Here is an 18,069-nt window from a genome sequence, read left to right as displayed (position 1 = left end):
TCATGGAGACAGCAGGGAACAGACTTTCCAACTGGGAACCAGGAAAGGAAGCAGGCAGAGTCCAGCTCAGATCAGGACGCACACTGTCTCTGGCCACCAGGGGACTCGACCAGAAAGGACAAGGGTGGGTCCTGATCCCAACTTTGTGATTCAGCCCAATGCAGCCTACAAAGGAAACAGGAGCAAAGCAAGCTTAACCAGCCCATTAAAGACTTCCAAAGAGAACTAGCCTGAGCACAAAATCCTAGTCCAAAACGAGAGGCTGAAAACATGAGCTAACAGAAGAAACCACCAAACGCAAGGAAGACTTACTGTGGATCAAGTAACACCTAGAAGAAAAGTAGAACCTCAGAGAAAAAAGTAGTTTAGTCAAAAGTACTTTGATAGAGGCTAGAAGAAAAGTTGCAAGATACTAAAAAAGAAATTAGAAAAGGATGGGGGGAAGGAGGAGGAGAATTGAAAGGAAAATAAACAGCTTAGAACAAAAGATGGACCCAAGTGGTAGAACAACTAGAACTCAATGATTCCCTAACATAAGAAACATCAGAGCAAAGATTTTAAAAGAGGTGGAGGGGGGAATAAGGGGAAAATACTTATTTTTTAAAATACCTATTGTTTTTTAAAAAAAGACCTGGAAAACAACTCAAGGAGCAATAACTTAAGACTCATTAGATTGTTTGGAAACCAAGAACAAGGAAAACAAATTTGGATACTATGTTTTAAGAAATCATACAATAAAATTATCTAAATGTATTAGAACTAAAGGAAAAACTCAGAAAATTGAAAAACTTCACTATTTCTGGAAGAAATGCCAAATTAAAAACCACCAGTGAATGCCATGGTCAAACATTAGAGCATTCAAGACAAAGACAAAAAAAATTGTCATCAGCCAGAAAGAAAGAAGTCAAGTATCATAATCAGGATCACCCAAGACTTGGCAGCAATAATCATAAAAGAGAAAAAGATCCCCAAAGGCAAAAGACGGAGGCCCACAAGTAGGCTCATAAGTATAATCCTTAGAGGGAAGCTAGGTTACAGAACTTTTAATTACTCCAAGTGAAGAAATGAAAGCTAGGGAGAAACTCTGAAATACAAAGACACAGGAATCAAGAGAAAACATTGTAAAAGAAAACAACTTTGTTAACTTAAGACATATGATCAGAGCAATGATCAATCACAGTTCCAGAATGACGGTGAATCTTGCTTCCCGTTTCTTGGCAGAGAAATAACAAATTAGAGCTGCAAGGTACTTATATTTTCTGACATGTTTAATGTGTGCACTTTTTTATGTTATTTATTATAAGGGAGGACCTTTTTTGGAGGGGAAACTGAGTGAGCATAAGGATAGTGATACTAAAAAAGCAAGAAAAGAAAGGCATTAATAAAACATTAACAAAACATATACACAAAACGGGCAGAAAAGTTCAGAAAAGGGAAGCAGGGTGATGTTGGAGATAATATATTAAATGGAATGTAGGTGTGCTGGTGACACAAATAAGACAGTTTTAACTTCTGACAGCTTATATTATAGTGGGAGGAAAGAAGAAGTATAACATGTACACAGAGAAGTAAATAGCAAAGTAGCCCTGAGGGGGGACATTTCAGATGTTGTAAAGAGCCCGTACACAGTCACCGAGGCAAAAGGTGAATAACTCTCAAATAGTTGAAAACAGCTGTCATTTTCCTTTTCCAGGCTCCGTATATCTATTCTTTCAGCTAACCCTCACATCACATGTGACAACAGCTCCTGAAATGGAAGGCTTTCACATTTGTGAAAAGGAGGCTGCTAGTGCATGGGATTGAACATGAGGAAGATATGAGACGAAATGTGGGGTCCTTGTTACCTGTATGTGCAAGTTATAACTTGGGCGAGTTAATTAGCCTCTCTGGATCTCAGGTCTCTCATCTATAAAGAGAGGTTGGACTCATTGACCCATACAGTCATTTCCAACTCCACAAATCTATGCTTTCACAAACCCTTTAAATGCCATGATCCATGGATCAAATTAAATTTAGTTGCATCTTTCAAACTTAGCATACTTCTTGTGTCTTGAATAAAATGGAACATATAACAACACCCATAAAAGACCAGATTTCCATAAGTGAGTGACTGTTCCATACACTGTTAGTGATGTGTGTTTTTAAGAATTATCCCCAATCACTGGCTAAGTGTCCTAACAGTGCACTAGATCTGACTTCCTTCAAATTCGTATTAATGCTGTGACCCTTAGCAAGGCACTGAACGTGTCAGCTTCAGTCTCCTCAACCGTAAAATGGAGATAATAGCAGCACCTATCACTCCAGGGCTTTTGTGAGGATCAAATGAAATCATATATTTAAGAGGGCTTTGCTATTCTTATAATGCCATATAAAAACCCAGCTGTCATTACAACAGGCTTTATAAAGATGAAGGGTCTCTGCCGTCAGCACTGTGGGCTGTTTATATGTTTCTTCTCAGATCTATTAACTATGAATATATATACCTAAATATTAACAGAAGAAATGTCCAACAAGATAGACTCTTTGAAAAGTAAAAATTTGAATAGTGAGGGCAGTAGTACTGGATATGTCACTCATCAGCTGGACTATACAACAGACAGACATTGGCATTTTAAAGCCAACCAACTAGATTAACTAGAGTGGATAGTTGCCTGCATCTCTTTTCTATGCAAATACAGCTTCCTCCTTACTGACCCCTTCATTGTTAGGTGTTGGTGGAATTAAGTTTCCATCTTATTCAGTTAAGTCCTTCAGATTATTTCATTTTTAGCTCTAAGATATTCAGAAAATAGGCCATCTTCCAAAACTTTAACACATGTATATTCACAAGCATGGTAACATAACTTACTTGACTTTCTGAATCCATATACAGTAGTCTGAGATATAAAGATCATTCAGAATATACGCTGGGTCATTTTCTTGAAAAATTTTGTGGATATCCAAGAGACACTTCAAAACAGCACTTCTTCCTAGAGGAATATAGAAAACACAACAACACAACATTATTTCAAAAAGGCTACAAATGATATGCATTTTTATTACACTTAAAATTTAAAACTTATTAGGAACAGAGCAAGGGAGTATAACATGATTTGTGCAAACCAATTTTTAAGACTAAAATATCTTTTTTGTTTTGTTTCGTTTTTTTAAATTATTTTTCCAATGCACGTAAAGGTAAGTTTTCAACATTCATTTCTATAAAATTTTGTGGTCCAATTTTTTTTCTTAATTCTCCAAGATAGCAAGCGATCTGATACAGTATTATACATATACAATCCTTTTAAACATCATTCTATATATGTTATGTTGTGCAAAAAAAAAAAAAAAAAAAAAAAAAAAAAAAAAAAAGACCAAGGAAGAAAAAGCAAACCAACAAACAAAAAAGATGCAAATACTTTGCTCTGATCCACATTCAGTCTCCATAGTTCTCTTTGGATATGGAAGGCATTTTCCATCCCAAGTCTATTGGAATTGTTTTGGATCACTGTATTGCTGAGAAGAGCTAAGTCTATCACAGTTGATCATCACATAATCTTGCTATTACCACACATACCATTTTCCTGACTCTGTTTACTCAGCATCAGCTCACATAAGACTTAAAATATCTTAATATTTCTATTTTACAACAGGAATATATTAGTACTCTCTGAACTTTATCAGATGCTTTTGCTGCATCATGACCCACACCTAGAATGTACTCACTCAATTCTATCTTTTCCATTTGCAAGCACCAACCGCTACACAAAGCCTTACTTTTGTATTTATTCTCTTTATACCTGTCCTATATATAAATGTGTATATGTATTTTTGTTCCTTGATTAGAATATATAAGTTTTCTGAGAGCAAGGAAAGTTTCATCCTTTCTATTTGTAGTTCTATTACTCAACACAGTTATCTGTCACAAAGTAAGCATTAATGTCTGTGAACTGACTGAAATATGATTCTACTGAGATAAACCTTTTTTTACTATTTAAACTAAAACTTTATCTTCAGTAATTGATAATGGCCTACATAAACCAATGTAGTTTCATAACCTATTAAGACATGATAAAACCTCACTATAATGTTATTCATTTAAAAGAATCCACTTTAATTACTTTCTTTTCAACATTACTATCACTTAAAGAGATATAGTTCCATCTGTGTAACTACTCCTTCCATTGATGAAGCACCTGCATTCTCTAGGACACTGTTTTGTGAGCTGCTGAGGTAGCCCATGTCCTGATAATGAGTTTCTACAAACCGAGGCTGATCCTCCGAGGATAAATACATAATCACTGCTCACATATTTGAAGCTCTTTCAGTCTGGTAAGCCTCATTAGAGCTTATGATCAGTCAAAACATCCTTAGAGAATCCATCTTTGCCTCTCTGCCACAAGAAGACATTAAAGCAAGGTTTTGGTGGGTATTGCTTATACGTAATTTCAAAAGTAAGCAAGTGCTACAATTCAACAAGAATTCTCTTTATTCTCAAGTTTATGAGATTCCTCTACATTTAATTAATTATGTGGCAAATTACTAAATCTCCAGCAGTACTTCCTCTCATTTATAAAATAAAACTATTTTTTTTTTTGCCTTATGCTTTGCTTAAAAAGTGATAAAATATGAAGTGTATGTGAATTTCATGATGATCCTAAATAATTCCATGAACATTTTCAGTCATAAAATGCTCAATATCAAGACCTTAAAGAATCCCAAATCACTACCACTGAACATTGACAACACAAGCAAAATACAGTCCAGCAAGTTTCTCTATCTCTGATGATAAAAAGTGGAAGAAAAAAACCCATCTCAGGCAACTGAGTGAGGGAAAGTATTCAGAAATATACTGAACACCAATGACATAAAAAGAAGGAAATTTCGCTCTAACTCTCCAGAAAAGGCAAACAAACAAACCCTACATAATTCAAGGAACATGAATTTTCATTGACAGAAGCAGTCTTTATCGTCTGAACTTCTCAACATTCTCCACCCAGATGACCCCTTCTCTCTACTTCTCTGTCATGAAAACACAATTCTTGCACTTAGCCAAGCACAAAACTTTAATCATCTCTGAATTCATACAACCCACATAATGCCATGGAGCCTCTTTCCAAGTGTTCTTCACATCTCTTGTAGGATACATTGTAGTGGGGATGGTGGATGGACACTACCATCATGACCAGCTCTGATTCCGTGAGGCTGCAGAGGTCATCTATATCTTCTCACCCCCTGTCATCTGCCACCATCCTAGTACGGCAGCTAATTACTGAATCACATCCGGATTTTGAATCACCATACAAGTGTTCTGATCCATCTCCTTGCCTTGGGTTTTCCTCTATTCCAATCTGCCCTGCATACCTAGTACTAGAAATGTTTTGTTTTCATCATACCACCATCTCTAGCTAAAATAAGCTTAAGTTCAAAGGGATTTAGAAGGAACATACAGGGTAGTTTTAAACAAAGAATCATAGATTAAGAGATAGAAACAAGAGCTCTAAGCCCCTTATTTTTAGATTGAAAGTAAACTCAAAGGCCAATGCCTTGCCAAGTTCACACAGGAAGTCTGAACTTCTAGTATGGCAGAGATTTTGGATCTCACTCTCCCTCCACTGCAACGTAATACCTCCCCTGATATCTAAGGAGGAATGACAAATAGGCAATCAGAAATATGGAAGTAAAACCACGATTGCAGGGACTAGCAAATTCTGATTATCCTTATAAAATGAGAACTGAAGACATGAGAATGATCAGTATTTGGAAGAAAAAATTGAACAACAGAAGCAAACAAAGAAAACATTAAGTTTTCATTCTCTGTCATTCCTCAGCAACCATCTCTCCATCCAGAGCAAATTTCTTGTTTGAACATTCTTCTTTTCCCCAATATAACTTAAAAAAAAAAAAAAAAATCCTATTTGGTAATCTGTTAGAAACTCAGCATAGATCTACATCTCATACTTCCATATCAAAATAAGATCAAAATAAGGTACATGATTTGGGCATAAAGGATGATACCATAAACAAATTAGGCGAAAAAGGGATAATTTGCCTATCAAAACTTTGGAGAAGGGAGAAATTTATGACCAAAAAACTAGATAACATTAGGAAAGGCAAAATGGGTAACTTTGATTACATTAAAATAAAAAGGTTTTGCACAAACAAAACCATCTGAAACAAGATTAAAAGGGAAGTATAAAGCTGGGGGAAAAAATCTTTACAGCCAGTATTTCTGATAAAGATCTCATTTCTAAAATATATAAAGAACTGTGTCAAATTTAACAATTTTCAGTTGATGAAATTAAAGCCATTTATAGTTATATGGGAAAATGCTCTAAATCTCTATTGATTAGAGAAATGCAAATTAAAAACTCTGAGGTACCACCTCACACCTGTCAGATTGGCTAAGATAACAGGAAAGAATAATGATAAATGTTGGAGGGGATGTGGGAAAACTGGGACACTAATGCATTATTGGTGGAGTTGTGAAAGAATCCGGCCATTCTGGAATTATGCCCAAAGGGCTATCAAACTGTATATATACTTTGACCCAGAAGTGCCATTACTGGGTATATGTCTCAAAGAAATCATAAAGGAGGGAAAAAGATCCATATGTGCAAAAATGTTTGCAACAGCTCTTTTTATGGTAGCAAAGAATTAGAAAAGGAGTAGATGCCCATCAACTGGGGAATAAATAAATAAGCTGTGGTAATGGAATATTATTATTCTATAAAAAATGATGAACAAGCTGATTATAGAAAAGCCTAGAAAGATTTTCATGAACTGATGCTGAGTGAAATAAGCAGAACCAGGAATACATTGCACACGATAACAAGATTGTGCAATGATCAACTGTGAAAAGCTTGTTTCTTCTCAGTAGTTCAACGATCCAAAGCATTCACAATAGACTTTGGACGTAACATGCCATCTGCAATCAGAGAAACAGCTAAGAATTCTAAATGTAAATCAACCCATGCTGGTTCTTTTTTCTTTTTTTTTTTTTTTTAAATCTCTCCCATGGTTTTTCCCATTTTCTCTGCTTTTTCTCTCCCAATATAAATCATAAAACACCATGTATTAAAAAATATCTTATTTGGTTGATCTTAACTCTCTATCTTCACTCTATTCTGACATTTCTCACAGAATTATGTCCTTGTTTACATGCTTTCCTAACATTCAGGTTGGCCAATTGCTTCTTTGTATATTCACACTGGTCTCTTTAAAGACCTCTTCTATCTTCAAAATTTCATCTTTAAGAGGTTTCTGTTTCTTCTAACGTGACTTCCCCTGAGCTTATGGGATCCTGCCAAAACCACAAATGGCATCAAGAGGAAGGGTTTAAGCTTGCTCTTTTTTAAGACAAAGGTCCCCTCCTTTCTAGGAACCGAATCTCCTTGGATTAAGTTTACAATGGGACCACATTAAATGGACATCAGTAACCCCCTCCTGGAGCTTCCATTTTGAAGAGGTGCCCAGGTTAGCAAGTCCTTCCCAGCTCGCCTTTTGACATTCCATACTGCATCAGCATGCCCGTGGGCAGGTACTTTCTATCTTTTCCCCTTCCTCCCCTTTCTAGTTTTCTCATATTTATCATTGTTGTTTTTCAACTCTACTTGATGCCATTTGGAGCTTTCTTGGCAATGATACTAGAGTGTTTTGCCATTTCCTTTTCCAGGTTATTTTACAGATGAGGAAACTGAGATAAACAGGGTTAAGTAACCTACCCAGGATCACACAGCCAGTAAGTGTCATAGAAACTATGAATATTTTACTTTAGTAAGAATTAAGAGTTAAAGGTCCAAGTTATTTGTGAAAATACATTATTCCTATTACCCATCACAAATTGTGTGAAAATTCCTCTGGTTACTTAATATGCCTACTCACTCACTAGTTTTTCTTAATATTGGAAGGTGTCCAAGAAAAAGATTTTTTTCCCCAGTTTCTGACACATGACTTCCTGGGTTAATTTCTTATCAGTCTGACAGTCTTAACTGTGGATGAGAGACAAGTTCAGAGTTTTCTAAATTAAGTCAAATTAGCCATTTGGAATCGTGCCTTACTAACTTGTTTAAGAGACAATGTATATTGTCATAATGATCAGCAAGAAACCTATGAAATCTCTTAACTCTGGGCAATTAAAAATAATCTAGAACTAAATCTGGTCATGCTTTTGTGGGATTTTAATTCAATTAATTAGACAGGCAAGTATTAATTAAAGCACTGTTATGTACCAGGAACTGTTCTAGGGACAAAGTTGTTTTTTTTTCTCCCCACTTTCTACCTACCTTCATTTTCAATTATTCACATTATATAGCTGATGCTAGAATTGAATTTGTGCCTAGTCCTGCCCTCTAGAGGTCTCAACAACATAAGACAATGAAAACTAACTATTGTTGAAAAAGGGGGAGTCATTATTGATGACGTGGCTAATGGTTTCTGGAAAGGCCATAAAATTACTTCAAAATAAACTCTTCCAACTATTTTATAGATAACTACGCTTGTGTCTGTGACAATATATCTGGACGATAAGATTGGCTGGATACACTGAATTATTTTAACCTTGATTTCTAGCAAAAGATCACAGATCATATTGTATCTTAGGATACAGTAAATCTGTGAGATTTTTTCTTCTGTTATTGTAAACAATACTTTTCTATATCCTCTGATGAATCTTCTTAAAGAAACTGAATGACTATCTAATTATAGCTTGAATAAATGCCCAAAAGGAAGGCAAGGAGATTAAATGCCCTGGCAAAGCAATCAAAGTTAAGAAAGGTAATGATAATTTTAATTCAGGACACTGGTGAGAAATTACACATGCCGAATCACTTAACAATAAAACACGCACAATAAAACATTATGAGAGCTTCTAAATATATCTAAGTTGTAATTTTAAGTCCTTATATTTTACAATACATTACACAACATTTATTAAGAGTCCTCTACATGTAAAGCTACAACAAATAAACAAATAGCTAATGTAAGGAGGAAGAGAGAATTAGCAAAAGAAGAGATCAAGAAAAACTTGGTATAGTAGGGAATCTGAGCTGAGTCCCTGTGGATTCCAGGCTTTGGACACCACTGCTAAAAGAAAGCATAGAGACAGAAAGTAGACTATGTGGGAAAATAACATGGGAGTTGAGGCTATAACCTCAAAACCTTAAAAGTCAGATGGAGAAATTAGCACTTTATTCTAGAGGAAACTCGGAGGCAGGGAAGGTTTTAAAAATGGAAAGATGCTAGTTAAACTTCAACCTTAGGAAAATGACAGTTTGGAGTGTGAAGTGACTGGAGTGACCAGAAGATAATCACAGAGTCAATCTGTCGGGGCAGCTAGGTGGTGCAGTGGATGGAGCACAAGCCCTCAAGTCAAGAGGACCCGAGTTCAAATGTGGCCTCAGACACTTAACACTTTCTAGCTGAGTTAACAAGACTGGAAAGGGGGGAAGACAGGCAGTCCTTGATCATAAATGATCTTAAATACCAAAGAGAGGATTTTTGTCTTTTATCCTAGAAGTGACAGGGAGTTTACTGAGTAGAGAGGTACACTTTAAGAAAATCACTTTGGTGACTGAATGGAGAAAGGACAAGAGTGGAGACCCTTGAAGCAGGTAGACCCCCACCAGCCACTACATGGTCCAGGGGTGAAGGGATGAGGGCCTGCGCTAAAGTGTGCGGTGTCCTAGGAGAGAGAGTTGCAAAGACGAAATGGGCAGGCCCTGGTCACCGACAGGATAGAGACCATAAGAGGAGGTGGAGTCCAGCCTGAAGTTAATTAACCACTGTCTCTGCTAGAAATAGAGAATCAATCAGGAGGGTTTAAAGGCTGTGGCCGCTCAGCCCCAGGCCCGAGGACATCTCCAAAAACAGAGGCCTCTCCCTGCCAGCTGCTGCCAAGGGGGGCAGAAGAGAATGAAGTTCATCACTAACATCATCCCAAACCTCATGCTCCAAAACCTGCAAAGGAAATGTTTATCCCCAGAGGCCTGAGGGGGCAAATCGATTCAGTCCATTTGGCTTCTGGTTCCAGAGGAACCTCAAAGGAGCTGACAGGCTGGACAGCACAACCCAGAGCATCATAGTTCCCTCATCCAGGGCAATACTTTGCACTGGTGATTCAGTGGGAGTAGGGGGTGGGGGGAAGGGATGTCTGCTTTTACAGATGAGTTTGTTCCAGAAAAAATCCTGGCCCCTCTACACAGCCCCAGTGGATGTCCTGACCAGTGGGCAGCGGCTGATTTCTGCCTTTCTGCAGTGCTACATGACTGGTACAATCAAGGAGGCAGGCACCCAGAGTTGGTTCTGTCATTAACTAGCCATGGGACTCTACACATGGAACTTGACAAAAAGAAAAAAAGGCAAGAGCTTCCTGAAAAATAAAACTGTTAAAATGTTTTATCATCAACAAGTTTCCTACAAAAGCTCTCCAACAGATGGATCCACTAGGCTCCAAGAATGATGAACAGGAGATGCGCCCAGCAATGCTTTGCTACAAAGGGTAATCTTACCCTCAAGAGTGAGACAAATGGTTTGGGAGGGAACAACCCAGCCTTGGACAGGTGGGGGGAGGGGAGAGGGAGGAAGGAAGGAAAGACTGACAGGAAGTTATCTGTCACTTAGTAGCTAAGGGAGCAGCCCAGGAATCACTCTGCTGGCCTGCATTCAGCAAAAGAGTCTTCTCCTTTTCATCCCCACAGCACTGTTTAGCATCCTGAATTCTGCTTTTTAGAGGTATCTGTCCCTCTAATGTGGCTTCCTTTTTGGGAGCAATTGTTATGTAAATAAATGCGTGTGTGTGTGTGTGTGTGTGTGTGTGTGTGTGTGTGAGAGAGAGAGAGAATGCATACACTAACACCCTAAATATGATTTAAATGAATATAGAATGGAAGCATTTCTAACAGCAATTCCCGATTTGACTTGAATTCAGACAATGAAAGCTTCCCCAAAACCACTACTTTTCTTTAGTTCTTGGAAGTATATAAATATGGTTGTTATTTTGTAATGAGAAAAAGAATCCCAAGTGGAAGAGGAAATGTAATGGGCCAGAACTCTGGAGAAATATACTTGCGGCAAGGATTCTTATAACAAGGTGCTAACTCAGTGGAATTGATGAGACAATGGTTATCTGGGTTAGCATGGTGATTAATAGTTCTCTAGGTCAGTAAGACTAAATTAATCTTATAACAAGTAAGGATTCCCTAGTGATATAACGATTGGCTTATGCTCAGTATGATGAATGGATTTAATTGAAATAGAGTATTTAAGAGGTCAGAGTCAGACCTAGAGAAGGAGGACTCGAAGAGACTTGAAGACAGATTCCCTTGTGGTGGCCGGCCTGACCTCCTTCACTTCTCCACTATGACCAAGGCCCTCTGAAGGTCCCCCTGAAAGCTAGCCCGGCCCCGGGCGACTGTGAAGGAGATAGGACAGCCACCACGAGGGTCTTTGCTTTCAAATCTGTCCTCCAGCCTCTGGCCTCTAGGCCTCTGTCTTCCCTCCCAGATCTCTTAGCTCTTCTATACTCTAAGTACCATTATCATAGGTGTCAATCTTGTAGAACTATACTAAGTACTAAGTACATGTAAACTGGAGAATCATTATCTCAATTCCACCGAGTTAACATCTTGTTATAAGGTCACTTGTTTCAAATACACTTGGTCCTCTCTACAAGGAAAGGTACAAGCATTGTTTAGAATCTGTAAGATGAGAAATAGAAAAGCAAAATTATTTTCTTTGGGTATTTTACTAACATGAAAGAAATAGTTATATTAATCTTATTCATGACTAGATAGCTCAGGCTGGAAAAATGGATTTAATTTTGCATTAAAAATTGCATGGTCAACTTAAGAAGCAATTAATACATCCATATTAACAATTTAAAATCACAGTAGTGGTATGTTTTGTACTAAAGGGCAGATATAAAAAGGTCTAGTAGCTTCTACTTTCAGACTAATTAGTATTTGATTTTTTTTTTTTTCAGTTTTTCTTAATAATGAGAAGAATTGCTAGATGTTAGAACTTGGAAGGGTCTTAGAAATGATGTGGCCAAATCAATTCAAAAAGCATTCAATAGTGCTACCATATGCATGGCATTGTGCTGACACTAGAGATTTTAAAAAGAAAGAAAAGGCTTTGGAAGAAAGAATTAGAAAACAAATACCTTCAAAAATGTAAAACTCCACTCATTCACAGACTTCCTAAAAACCATAAAAGCTCAAATAGAAATCAATGACTCCATGAGATAAGAAATACTCAAATAATATTAAAAAACTGAAAAAAGAGAGGAAAAAAATATTAAACATATGACTAGAAACCACTGATCTGGAAAAAAATGTCATGAAGAAATAATTTAGAAATGATCGGACTCTCAGAAAACAATGATTTAAAAAGCCTCAACAAATATTCAAGTATTCATAACTGAAAATTACTCTAAACTAAGAGGACAAAGTAAAAAAAGAAAACATCTAGCTCAATTCTTGAAAAGAAATCCAAAAACAAAAATCCTGGGAGTCCAAACTCCATAACTTCCACAATGTTATAAGCACCCTTAAAGAAGCAGTTCAAGTACCAAGAAGCCACAGCAGGGAGCACCCAAGACCTGGCAACTTTCACTACAAAGGAGAGGATATTTTGGAAAACACTATTCTAACAAAAGCTAGAAGCTTATAACCCAGAATAAAATACTCTTCAAAGTTGGGCGCACATCATCCTCTAGAGGGAAAATGGACCTTTAATGGAATAAAGGACTATGAAGAATATCTGATGAAATCACTGAAACGAAATAGGAACTGTGAAATATAAACATGAGAGTCCAAAGATATATAGAAAATAAAATTTATTGAACTAGGAGGAGTTATATTATGATGTAATGTGAGAAACAATAATTAGTTACGTTCCCACACCAGAAGAAAACTGAAAGCCTGGAACCAGTATTGTCCAGAGGAGGGGAACAGAGGAACTTCTGAAATTAGTTGAAACTAGATAAAACTGGACAGAACTAGTTGTGTAGTTTTAAAAAAAAAAAAGGCTGAAAATAGAACAAAGGTCTAAGCTAGAGTACACATGCTTAATTGTTTCATAAATATTAACTTCTCCTCCCTAGGAGGAGATAGGCTCATTTTATGGTCATACAATGTATTTTACAGGAGGGGAACCATATTAAAGGGTATACTGTAAGAGAATCAGGAAAGAATGTTAACGTCATCACTCCAGGGGAGATGGGGGAGGGACTCTGCAGCCAGGAAAAAGGGATAAAAGCTATGACCTTGCCTCTGTACTCAAAACTTATTTTGACTTTCACACCCACTTCCTGCAGGAATGTATTAAAAGTTTAAACAGCTTCACTCATGCTAAGGTTGCTTATTTACTGTACCCTTACTTTGCATTCGAATTTTGTTTTCACTAGTAATTCTAAAATTCTAATAGAAATACAAATTTTCAATCTTATTCTTTTTTTAAAAGTTTTTAAATTTATTTTAAAATTAGGTACAAAATAAGAAAATATTGCCAGGTACACAGCAATAAATTTTCATTTCAAAAAAAAAAAAAATCAACATAATACTACACACTATTTTCAAAGCTATCCAGCTTTACTTACTTTCTTTTGTTCTCTGCCATGCATTTAAAATATTAATTATTCTAAGAATAATAAGGGAATCCTGAGGGATGAACTGAATTTTTTTTATGAGGGCTGAAGAGAAAAAGAGAATAGAGAGTAAAAAGAATACACCAACTTGACATAGAAAAAGAAGCAGGAGAAAACTTATGTTTTTCTAATTGGAATGCATGAGAAGAGTATACAAATATTGATGAAGGGGTGGAAGAATTGGGAATTAGAAGAAGCTCATTCTTATTTAAAACAGACAAAGGAAGAGTTGAACAAAAATATACCCTCAGAGCTTGTACATCAGAGTCATCAAGGAAACAAGTAGGAATAAGCAAGGGGGTTAAAAGAAAGGTTGCTGATGGGAATAAAACTTTTCAATTCAAAAAGGGGACTTAAAACAAATAAAAATAAAACAAATGAAGTAGAAATTAAGGATAGTGTGCCTCAGATTTTTTCTTAGAAAAATGGAGAATGTCTAAACAAACTGTGATATATTAAAGATTACTGTGCCATAACAAACGACAAATGGGATTATTTCAGTGACTATTAAGTACCAAGAATTTATGCAGAATAAAGCGAGCCAAATTTAGAGGAAAAATCAAGTTTGTGTTCCCAAATGAACTAACAATAACAGCAAAGATTACAAAAATAAAAATCCTATCACTTCATTCAAGGCCTAACCTAAGAGTAGGAAGAGTAATACTGTTTCAGCTTAAGTTGTACAAAATGTTGGTAGCCTGACCAAATTAAAACTAGTTTCTATAAGACTTCAAATTAAGAGTATGACTATCTACATAGATCACACATGTACATATGCATGTGTATAGTATGCATGTGTGTTTATTTGTTTTAAATCCTAGGATTTTAATGACCATCTTCTCCCTTTGGGGAATAAGTTTATTCTATGAAAGAGAAAGAGAACAATTATTTCAACCGTATACAATAATGATTGTTTGAATTTCAATAAGATAAGTTTTAAACATTTAATTATAAGGATGTTTTAGCATGTTAGTTCAGACTACAGTCAATCACAACTACTAATTATTTTTAAAATGAAAAGAACTCATAAGCAAAGCAAACCCTAAGACATGCCAAAAATAGTTATAGCTCCTTTTAAAGTAGTAAAGAACGGGAATCTGAGGGAATGTCCATCAAATAGGGAATGGCTGAACAAGATATGGTTTGTGAATGTGGTAGAATACTATTGTGAAGTAAGAAATGATGGAGATGGTTTTACATAAGCCTAGGAAGACTTATATGACTAATGCAGAGTAAACAGAATCAGGAAAACAATAATGTATAGAAAGAACGCAAAATATGGCAAGACAATTAACTTTGAAAGAATTATGAACATTACTCTAACTCTGTTAACTGTCATTAAAAGTTTCTAATTCCAAAAAAGATTGCATCAAGAAAAATCCTTGTGTCCAAAGGAGAACTAGAGATCATTGTTGATCACAAAGTAGAAGATTTTGATTACATCAAATTAAAAAGCTTTTGCACAAACAAAACTAATACAAACAAGATTAGAAGGGAAGTAACAAATTGGGAAAACATTTTTACAGGTAAAGGTTCTGATAAAGGCCTCATCTCCAAAATATACAGAGAATTGACTTTAATTTATAAGAAATCAAGCCATTCTCCAATTGATAAATGGTCAAAGGATATGAACAGACAATTTTCAGATGATGAAATTGAAACTATTTCCACTCACATGAAAGAGTGTTCCAAATCACTATTGATCAGAGAAATGCAAATTAAGACAACTCTGAGATACCACTACACACCTGTCAGATTGGCTAAGATGACAGGAACAAAAATGATGAATGTTGGAGGGGCTGTGGGAGAACTGGGACACTGATGCATTGTTGGTGGAGTTGTGAAAGAATCCAACCATTCTGGAGAGCAATCTGGAATTATGCCCAAAAAGTTATCAAACTGTGCATCCCCTTTGACCTGGCAGTGCTACTATTGGGCTTATACCCCAAGGAACTACTAGAGAAGGGAAAGGGACCTGTATGTGCCAAAATGTTTGTGGCAGCTCTTTTCATAGTGGCTAAAAGCTGGAAAATGAATGGATGTCCATCAATTGGAGAATGGTTGGGTAAATTATGATATATGAATGTTATGGAATGTTATTGTTCTGGAAGAAATGACCAACAGGAGAAATACAGAGAGGCTTGGAGAGACTTACATCAACTGATGCTGAGTGAAACGAGCAGAACTAAGGGATCATTATACACTTCAACACAGAGAAGAGCTAATCTAATTCCAATTGATCAATGATGGAAAGAATCAGTTACACCCAGAGAAGAAACACTGGGAAATGAGTATAAACTGTGAGCATTTTTTTTTTGTTTTTCTTCCCAGATTATTTTTACCTTCCGAATACAATCCTTCCTTTGCAACAACAACAATAAAATTCGTTTCTGCACATATATATTATACCTAGGATATACTATAAGATATTTAATATGTATGGGAATGCCTGCCATCTAGGGGAGGGGGTGGGAAGGAGGGGAAAAATTCAGAACAGAAGGGAGTACAAGGGATAATGTTGTAAAAAATTACCTATGCATATGTACTTTCAAAAAATGTTATAATTATAAAAATTAATGAAAAAAAAAAGAAAAAGAAAAATCCTTTAACAAATGGAATGATTTTCAATTAAAAAAAAAAAAAATCTAAGCCAAAGAATTATCGCCACTGATAATGGCTGTGATCCTAGCAGATTAATGATGAACCCTGCCACCTCCCTTCTGACAATGATGAAGAGCTTGGAGCACAGAATGAGAGACAAATTTTTTTTTGAAAGTGGCCAAAGAAGTTTTGGAAGTGACCAAAGAAGAACTTACCTAACTACATGTTTGTAATAAGGGATTTTAATTCTTCTGGGACCTGGAGAGAGTGAGCGGGGGAGGCAAAAATATTGTTGCTGAGTCACACACACACACACACACACACACAGTCTTATAATGGATGTGTATGCCCCTAATGGGCTCATCTAAAAGGTATGTATTTTATACAAAGAGGACAGGTTTGAGTGCTGAGCTACTTTCAATGATCTCTGAGACTGTGGAGAAAGGAAGCAGTATTATCAGGAATGGAGAACTTTAGCTTATAGATCAGTAATAGAATCCTGATTCAAAAAATCATGATGGGCTGGAACCGTAAGAATAAAGATAACATCTTAACTTGTGTTCAAAAAATCAATTGACTCTTCAATTTACTCAAATCGCTCAATGACTCAGCTGATGCTGCTTCTGTAAAGAAAGTAAGGAGGTGCACTCTGTGCACAGGTGTGTGTGTGTGTGTGTGTGTGTGTGCATACAAGTTAGTAAAACATAAAGTGAATCACTGCTACTGTTGTGAAATAACCCTGTAATTGCCCAGTCTCCAAAGCTAGAGGTGCTAGGGCCCAGCTCTGAGGCCTGCGGCCCGAGATCCTCAAAGGCCGTGCCAATGAAGCTCAAATTCTGGCCACTCATACCAAGCTGGAAAGCCTTGGAGTACAGATACAGCCTCAGGGGGTTCGGTTCCCTGAGATCAGCCTTGCTAACTGTCACCTGGCTGATGGCGGGACAAAGAATTGTTCCTCATGCCTCTTGGAGATTATTCCTGAGTCGCTGAGAAGTTGTGACATGCAAGGAATGCCTGGATCACGGAACCACAAATACTTTCACCAAGTATAAAGTCATTAAAGAGGAAACAAGATTTACCAATGGAAGTAAATAAGCAAGTGTATTACACAAATGACTCCATTTCATCTTTTAACTAGAAAATAAGAGAATACTGTATTAAGGACAGATATAACACAATATGTATTTTCACTACTTATAAGATCAACTTACCTGCCTTCTTGAGGACTATTGGTAAATAATTCTCCTACCTTATTGGAAGTTGGGAGAATCTCTCCTATTTTAGCATTCAGAAAAGAATCTTACCTAATTGCAATATCTTTATTGTATCAATGTAGGCTTTTGTCACCAGCTTGAAATGTCGATAAAGGGGATAACATAAAACTCTTCTTCCAAAAGAAACCAGGATTTCATGAACATTATTCCAACTCTGTTAATTATTATTGAAAGTTATTAATTTCCAGAAAACATTACAAAAAAAAATCTTTAAACAGATGGCATGACTTTCAATAAAAGAATATAAAAACATGAACATTAGCACCAAATTAAGTACACAGAAAACACTAAGTTTCAAAAGAGATTATTTTAACCCTTCATAATAAAAAAATGTATGTTATTTTATTTTTATTAGATCAATACATTCATTATATCTGCTCTTTCCTTTGTATAATGAGGTTATAGACTTTAAAAATAATGTAAAGAAATTTAAAACATATGACATTACACAACTCATATGCATATGAAATCTTCTTAAAGGATAAAGTGCAATGCTCTTAAGATATCAAAATTATGGCTTAATTTATACATTCTACTCCAGACATATACACATAGCTTCCAACCTTGCACGAG

The 18,069-nt window shown here is 36.2% G+C and overlaps 1 protein-coding gene across 2 annotated transcripts in view; it reads right to left on the bottom strand.

The window, feature by feature from the left end:
• Positions 1-18,069, bottom strand: part of SHQ1 (SHQ1, H/ACA ribonucleoprotein assembly factor) — a 94,790-nt gene that overhangs the window by 38,727 nt on the left and 37,994 nt on the right. For both annotated transcript variants that reach the window (XM_074284097.1, XM_074284096.1), the window contains exons 9-10: positions 17,527-17,650; positions 2,849-2,969 (exon numbers count right to left, since the gene is read on the bottom strand). In XM_074284097.1, the coding sequence (XP_074140198.1) occupies positions 2,849-2,969; positions 17,527-17,650 (245 nt within the window). The remainder of the gene's footprint in view (positions 1-2,848; positions 2,970-17,526; positions 17,651-18,069) is intronic.

The sequence above is a fragment of the Sminthopsis crassicaudata genome, chromosome 1 (genome assembly GCF_048593235.1).
Source record: "Sminthopsis crassicaudata isolate SCR6 chromosome 1, ASM4859323v1, whole genome shotgun sequence".
Taxonomy (NCBI): Eukaryota; Metazoa; Chordata; class Mammalia; order Dasyuromorphia; family Dasyuridae; genus Sminthopsis; species Sminthopsis crassicaudata.
The sequence above is the reverse complement of the archived record's forward strand: the minus strand, read 5'-3'. Positions and strand labels throughout refer to the sequence as shown.